This window comes from Marmota marmota, unplaced genomic scaffold (assembly GCF_001458135.2).
Source record: "Marmota marmota marmota unplaced genomic scaffold, marMar, whole genome shotgun sequence".
NCBI classification, from domain to species: Eukaryota; Metazoa; Chordata; class Mammalia; order Rodentia; family Sciuridae; genus Marmota; species Marmota marmota.
The window spans coordinates 2882817-2890182 of record NW_025999863.1 but is presented as its reverse complement, the minus strand read 5'-3'; the positions used below and the strand labels follow the sequence as shown (position 1 = coordinate 2890182).

The 7366-nt window shown below is 65.1% G+C and overlaps 1 protein-coding gene across 1 annotated transcript in view; it reads left to right on the top strand.

The window, feature by feature from the left end:
• Positions 1-5297, top strand: part of Mydgf (myeloid derived growth factor) — an 18884-nt gene extending 13587 nt beyond the window's left edge. The window contains exons 3-6 of the mRNA XM_048812398.1: positions 340-401; positions 2381-2462; positions 3583-3655; positions 4878-5297. Of these exons, the coding sequence (XP_048668355.1) occupies positions 340-401; positions 2381-2462; positions 3583-3655; positions 4878-4957 (297 nt within the window). The 3' untranslated portion in view covers positions 4958-5297. The remainder of the gene's footprint in view (positions 1-339; positions 402-2380; positions 2463-3582; positions 3656-4877) is intronic.
• The last annotated feature ends 2069 nt before the right edge of the window (positions 5298-7366 follow it).

Genomic DNA, 7366 nt, shown 5'->3' with positions numbered 1-7366 from the left:
CTTGTGGGTGCCCTCGGTGCGGCCTCCCTGGCCCCCGCCACTCCCTGTCCTCAGGTCCTGCACTCTGCCCTCTTGAGCTCGGCTGCCGCAGCCCGGGACACCCCCGTGCGCTGTGTGGTCGACGGGCTGGAGCGAGAGCCTCGTGGGCTCCAGCTTCTCCCTCCTAGAAGCCTGGACCCTCCCTGGGTCGAGTCCTCCGTGGTCCCTTACCCGGGGGCTGGACCGCGCTGGTTCTCGGGAGGGGCAAGGCCTTTGGATGGGAAGTCACCAGAGCCCAGAGGGGGGGCAGCCTGGCACGGGGAGTCGCTGTGAGTGACCTGTGCCGCCTTCTCCCCGCAGCAGTGGCAGATGAGTCTGGGCACCAGCGAGGACCACCAGCACTTCACCTGCACCATCTGGAGGTGAGCCCCGCCCAGCACAGGGCCCTGCTGCTGCCCTGACCACGGTGGCCAGGTGCTGCCCAGGAGGCCGGAGGAGCACAGGGGCGCAGGGGGGTGTGGTCTGGTGGGAAAGCTGTGAGGGCTTCCTGAGAACTGTCACCCTGGCCCAGGGGTGGCAGGGAGCCACGGAGATAGAAGTCAGCCTTCTGAAGAACAGGCTCCGTGACAGTGAGACGCTCCCAAGGCTGTGCAGCCATCATCTCTGTCTAGTTCCAGAACATTCTGTCACACACAACAGGCCTTATCCCCATGAATAGTCACCTGTCCCTCTGTAGCCCCCGGCACCCACAAGCCTCATCCCGTCTTGGATGTCTCCTGTCACTGGGTCACGCACTGTGGCCTTGGGCCTCTGGGTCACGGAGCACAAGTTCTCAGCTCTTCCGCGGCTGCAGCGTGTGTCACAGCCTCCGTCCTCTCCAAGGGCTCTGGCAGGACCCTGGCCTGTCCGGCAAAAGGAGGCAGGGAGGTCTCAAGGCCAGCAGGCTGTTGGGCAGAGAGGCAGGGCTGGGCCGAGGGGGGACGGGAGGAGGACTGGGGAGGCGCCTGTGTGGCACTTGGCAGGGTGGGCTCTGGGCCTCTGGGCCTGGGAGGAGCCGGGCCGAGTGAGCTGGGCCTGGGGGAGACGCGGGGCTTTGGCATGGGGGGCCCGAGGCCGTGGGAAGCCATTGCCTGTGCAGAGAGGCACCAGCAGGGCCTGTGGTCAGCTCCTCCTGGACCTGCCCTGCTGTGTCCCCCAGGCAGCTGTCTGAGCCGGACCCTGCCTCTGGTTCCTGACCATCCGCAGGCCACAGGCCTCTGGAATCAGACAGCCCTGCCCCACGTCCCTGCAGCGCTGCCCGCCCTTCCCGCTCTGGCTGTGTCCCTGCGACCTTGCCTTTCTGACTTCCTCTCGACCCTAGACGAGGTGGGACAAGGGGAGGGAGGCAGGGTTGGCCTGGGGGCCTCAGCGCTGGGTCCCTGCCCTTCTCCCCGGGCACCTTGCTCAGGCAGGCCCACAGAGCTGTGCGGCAGACCCTGGGAGAGCAGGCGGCATCCGAGGGCTATTTAATGGAGGACAGGCTGTGCCATCTGACTGGGCCGCTGGCCTGCGGTTCTAGTGTTCACGGGGCATCCGGGGGAGACAGACCCCAGGGCCATCGCCAGCCCGCCAAGACCTGGTGGTGCAGCCTCCAGGGGCGCTGCAGGTGCAGGGGCCAGGCGCAGGGAGATCCCTTGGTGGTGACCCTCTGCTTCATGATGCCCGAGCCCGGCCTCTCTGGACGCAGCTCTGCAGGCCCACGGTGGTGGGGCCGGGGGTGCTCGACTGCGCCTGTGTCCTCCTTTCTGACCCCCGGGCTCCTCCGGCAGTGGGGCTGCTGCCTGCCAGCTGCGGTCAGGCCTGAGCGGGCCTGGCCCAGACCTCACACCTTGACCCTCCGCCCAGGGGCAGTGGCCACTGAGGAAGTCACCCAGGACCTCGTCCCCCTTGGCCTCGGGCACCTCTCCCCGCTCCCGCCGTCCCCTGGTGACCCCTCTGCTTCGACCTCGCCGCTCCTCCAGTGCCCCCAATTGAACCTCCTGTGACCCAGGCAGCAGCTCCCCGCTGCAGAGTCTGGCCGCGCCCCGCCCTCCCCGCACAGCCCCCCACTGAAATAAGGGCGTGGACTCCAAGAACGTGCAGCCGATGACCACGCGGGTCCCAGGCCCCCGAGGGCTCACGGCCAGGGGTGAGCGGCCTCCTAAATGAGCGGCCGGCGTGTTCGGCAGAGGAAGGAGGCCTGGTCTGGACGGACACTGCCCTTCCTTCCTGGGGTCGGCAACTCCAGGAAACAGTGTCCCTGTACAGGCTCCAAACCAGCTGACCACCGCCCACGGCAGGCCTAGCCCAGCACAGGTCCTGGCGGGCTCTCTGTAGGGCTCGGGTGACCCCGGGCTGGTCTGACCTCCCCGCTTCTCCGCAGGCCCCAGGGGAAGTCCTACCTCTACTTCACGCAGTTCCAGGCTGATGTGCGGGGCGCAGAGATCGAGTACGCTATGGCCTACGTGAGTGCGCCGCAGAGTGGCCTGGGGCACCCCACGCTGCTCCCCGGGGCTGCAGAGCCTCAGAGCCCCTGCAGCCCCACGTGGACACCCTGCGGTCCCACCAGAGCCCCACTTGAGTCTGGGTCAGAAACAGTTTGGAAACTCCTCACATCTGCCCGTCCCCCTGGGACACGGGGCGCCACAAGGAGGTGCTGGTGCCCGAGGCCTGGCGGGCAGCAGGGGCACTGGGGCCCTCCTTGGTCACCCGGTTCTGGCAGTGATCCAGGAGTCTCCTGCCCTCTAGGTCAGCGTGACAGACCTCACCACAGCACATGCCCTGCAGGGTGACCCTTCCAAGTGACCTGCTGCCCACGCCTCCCTTTTGGCTGACTTGAAAGAAATATTTTTGATTTTTTAACTTTAAAATTTTTTTCAGCCCTGGGAACGGAACCGGGGGCCTGGTGCGCTAAGCGCTCCTCCAGGAGAGAGCCCAGGGCACTCCCCCGCGAGCCACCTCCCAGATGATTTACCTATTCATTATTTTTTAATGTATGTATTTTAGTTGTTGATAGAACTTTATTTTTATTTGTATGTGGTGCTGAGAATCAAACCCAGTGCCTCCCACATGCAGGCCAGTGCGCTACCACTGGGCCACCGCCCCACCCCGCCCGCCTCTCTGTTGGTTATTTAAACCTTTATTTAATTTATTTTTATGTGGTGCTGAGGACCGAACCCAGGGCTTCGCTCGGGCTAGCTAGGCAAGCGCTCTCCCACTGAGCCCCGGCCCCGTCCACTATTGTTTACTTAGAGACAGGGTCTCAGAGAGTTGTTAGGGTCTGAGTTGCCGAGGCTGCCTTGGACTTGCCTCCCCAGTCGCTGGGGTGACAGGCGTGGCCACCAGCAAGTGTGCCCACCAGTTATGATTTTCTAAAATTACGTTTAAGAGATTATGATGCTAGAATCATTTCCGTAAATTATTTTTTAAATTATGAAAGTTACGCTGTGTCCAATGCTGGTGGCTTGTGTCAGGCGAGGTCTCACGTCCGCGGCTGCCCCTGGGGGGCCCTTGCCTGCTGGGGGGCACTGCCCGTCCTGCTGCTGCTCTTGTGGCTTCTAGTAACGTCTCCCTGTTCCTTTCCAGTCAAAAGCTGCGTTTGAAAGAGAAAGCGACGTTCCTCTGAAAACCGAGGAATTTGAAGTCACCAAAACAGCAGGTGGGTGACTAGAGAGGGGGCCTGAGGGGCGGGGTGAGTTACCAAGCCTTGGGGACAGTGTCGCAGCACAGAAGCTTCCCCCACGCTGGGCCCACAGGGTCAGTGCCACCGTGTCGCTGTCACGGTACCCGAGCAGCTGCTCCATAAGGAAGAGAGAGTCACTTGGCTGATCTGGAGGCCGAGGGCTGGCGCTGCCTTGGCTCTGACGAGGGAGAGTGGCAGGGCCAGGTACGAAGCCAGGGCGGGCTGGGTCCCCATCCTCAGAGGCGTGACCCACCTGTGCCGGAAAGGGACCCGGGGCCTCGCGTGCCGCCAGGTGCCTAGCCCTGAGCCACACCCAGCCCCACACCTCTTGAAGGGCCCACTTCGTCTCAGCCCCAGGGACACACTCCTAGTGGCAGCAAGTGGGTTGGCCACGTGCCAGTGAGGCTGGACCACAGGGACAGGTGGACTTGAGGTGGCTTCTCCGCACCACACCTGCTGTTCCTGCTGCGCATCGTGCAGCTCCTGTGGTCCCCGCTTCCCGGGAGGCTGAGGCAGGAGGATCGCCTGGGAGTGTGAGGCCAGCCTGGGCAGCACAGTGAGACCCCGTCTCAAAACTTGGAACAAAAGAAATCCCTTTTTATTTTTTTTAAAGCAATTTAAAAACGTTAACCGCGCTCGGTGCACAGGCTGTGCCCGCTCAGGCCGCAGCCCAGCTCCGCGGTGCCTGCCGCACACGAGTGTGGAAAGTCACTGCCGCTGGGCGCCCAGGGCGAGCTCCATGGGAAACAGGGCTGGGCACCCGAGGCGCCTGTGGGCTGGAGGCTGAGGGCAGCAGCATAGCCCAGGGGAGCCGGGGGCGCCGGGCAGCATGGGGTCCTCCAGGTGGTCTGAGCCCCATCAGTGTCCTCGAGCCATGTTCGGCTGTGCAGGGCAGGTGCTGACCAGGGGAGGGGCAGAGGGTCCCCCTCAGCCGTCGCACTCACTGACAAGGGGAGAGGCCAGCGTCCTGCGGTGCTGGAAGATGATCATGGGCCACAGATGGCAGGAGCTGGCGGCTCGGCCACCCGTACCTGCTCATGCCTGGCTCTCCCCCGGCTGGCCTTCTGCACCTGGTCCCACCCGGAGCCTGCCATGTGGGGCCACTGCCAGATGCGCCTCCCCTGCCCCCCACAGCGCCCCAGGTTCCTGGGCCTCGGGTGGCATTGTGGCCGTCTGACGACGCTCTTGTCTCTTGCAGTGTCCCACAGGCCCGGGGCCTTCAAGGCTGAGCTGTCCAAGCTGGTGATCGTGGCCAAGGCCACCCACAGTGAGCTGTGACTGCCCACCAGGCGCCGGGTCTCTCCCGCTGGAGGAGCCAGGGCCCGGCCCGGTGCTGGCTCTGCAGGAGCTCTGGTCCCCCCCTGTGCCCCGGGGACCCCGCAGCTGGCACAGAGTCCCACCTCCACCACACACTGGCCCCCAGGGCCAGAACGGCTGGTCCCCATAACCAGAGGGCTCTTCTGACGCCAGCCTGCGTCCCTGTGGGGCCCCGCCAGGCACGGGAGCCATGTGCTCCCTCTGAACCCCCCGAGCACCCGGCTCCAGGACCACCCTCCTGACAGCCGGGGAGGGACAGACTGTTCTTTTGTATTTAAATAAATAAAACCAATAAAAAGCAGCCCGTGGACAGCCCCTGGCACCTACGGTCCTCCCTGCCGGACGTGGCCCGCCTGGTCATGGCATCTCCAGAGTGGACTCCCTGGGATGAAGCTCTAGCCTCGCCACTGCAGGTGGACGGCAGGACGCTGGCCCCTCGCCCAGCCCTGGCGCAGGATGCCCACACACTGGTGCTGGGGCAGCGCTCCTGGCCCAGGGCTGGTTGGCTCTTGGAAGTTGGGTCACAGCAAAGGAGAGCGGCGGCCCCTCCCTGGCCACGCCCCTTGGCCACTGCGCTCCCAGCACAGGGCCTCGGCCCAGGCCTGACCTCTGGCCCCTGCTGCCGGCAGAGGAGACCGCTGAGGCCTGCTCCCGCTCCCTTGGGCCAGCCCTGGAGGTGACACTGCTGTCCCCCTGTGCAGCGCCCGAGCATGTGGGGCACCTGCCCATACCTGGAAGACGCAGAGCAAGGTGGCCCTAGACCTGTAGGTCTCCTGAGAGGAGGTCCCTGGACCCCAGGAGCGGCCTCCAGAGGGCGGTGCTAAAGGGTCCGTCCCAGGGGCCTCTGGGGGGTGACCCTCCACACTGGGGGCAGGGGCTGCCGCAGCCTGTGCAGGACAGCTGAGAGCTGATGGCCACCCCTAGGACACAGGACCGGGGGTGCCCTGTGCAGGGACAGCCACAGCCTCTAAATCAGACTGGCCGCGCATCTGAGTGGAGCTGAGCTGAATCCCAAGTCGCGGCCCGTCGTGCCCTGCAGCCGTGCATGTGACCAGTGGGGCAGAAATGGAACTCGTCACCCAGGGCCACAAACATGGCCTTCACAGCAACCTCAGCTGGAGAGAAGCGAGCGGCACGGGCTGATGGCGCCAGGAGCATGTCCTGGTCCACGTCACGCACAGGCGCTCTGCGCTCTCCAGGGCTTGAACTAAGTCTCGGGTTTCTGGAGGAGTGGACAGGCAGCGGGGTAGCCCGCCGTGGCCTGTCCGGCTCAGCCTGGGGCTTCTTGGGGACACCAGGGTGGGCCCCTGCCCTGGTGTTAGAGGGTCCCCTCGGCAGGCAGAGGCAAGAGCTGCTCTCAGCAAAAGCTCTGGGTGGGGGAGCGGAAGCCATGCCCCGAGGGCCACCCTGAACTTGGCTCTGACCGCGGCAGCGGGCAGCAGGAGAGCCAGGGTCTGGAGGAGCAGGTGTCCCCTGCAGGGCTCCGCAGGATGGCACGGTGCCCGGACGAGGCTCTGGAGCCCTGTGTGGCTCCTGCTTCCGTGGTGGCAGCTGGTATGGACTCCCCAGGTGCCAGGCAGCCCCGCCCCGCCCACCCGGCCTGGGGGGGCACAGGCACCTGTTGCCACCTTCACCCTCCATGCCAGGCTTGCCCGTCCCAGGCACCCGACAGCTGGTGGAGACAGCCTGGCCTCCCAGCGGGCACACGCAGGTGTCTCCACCCCACCTGTGCACGGCCAGGCCAGGCCTCTGCTGACCACGGACCTAGGCCTGCTGCGTGTGGCCGCGCTGTCCCGGCCGCACCCAGCCCTGCAGTCCCGGAAAGAAAATGTTGATTTCCATCATGAAATTATGATTAAAGGACACGCTCAGATGGCTTTGCCCCACCCCGAGTCGGGGATGAACTTTGTCCTGGCCTCCGGAGTTGGCCAGCGGTCCTCAGCACCTTGTTTTGTTGAAATGTCACCTTGCTCTGCCTCCACGGTCACCTGATGTCCTCGCTTGTGCGTCTGGGCCCACGTTCCCCATATGGGGACAGCGCTGACAGGGACACCCCTTCCAGAGGCGGCCCCTCCCAGGGCCAGGGGGAACGTGGACTGGGGGACAGTTTGACCCGTTGCACCCTTTCCTTCAGTGACCTGCTTGGGTGACTGGTGTCCAGCACCAGGACCGGGAAGCCCTGCTTTGGAAACCCATGCAGTGGTTTGAGGGGAGCAGGCGGGTGGCCTGCGGTCAGCCCAGGACGTGGAACGGGGAGGACCACAGGTGGCCTGAGCAGGCAGTGGCTCTGGGCGGGAAGCACCTGGGCCTGATGGGCGCCTGCCTATCACACAGGGTGGGGAGGAGGGCGCCACGGGTCCTGGGAGCTGC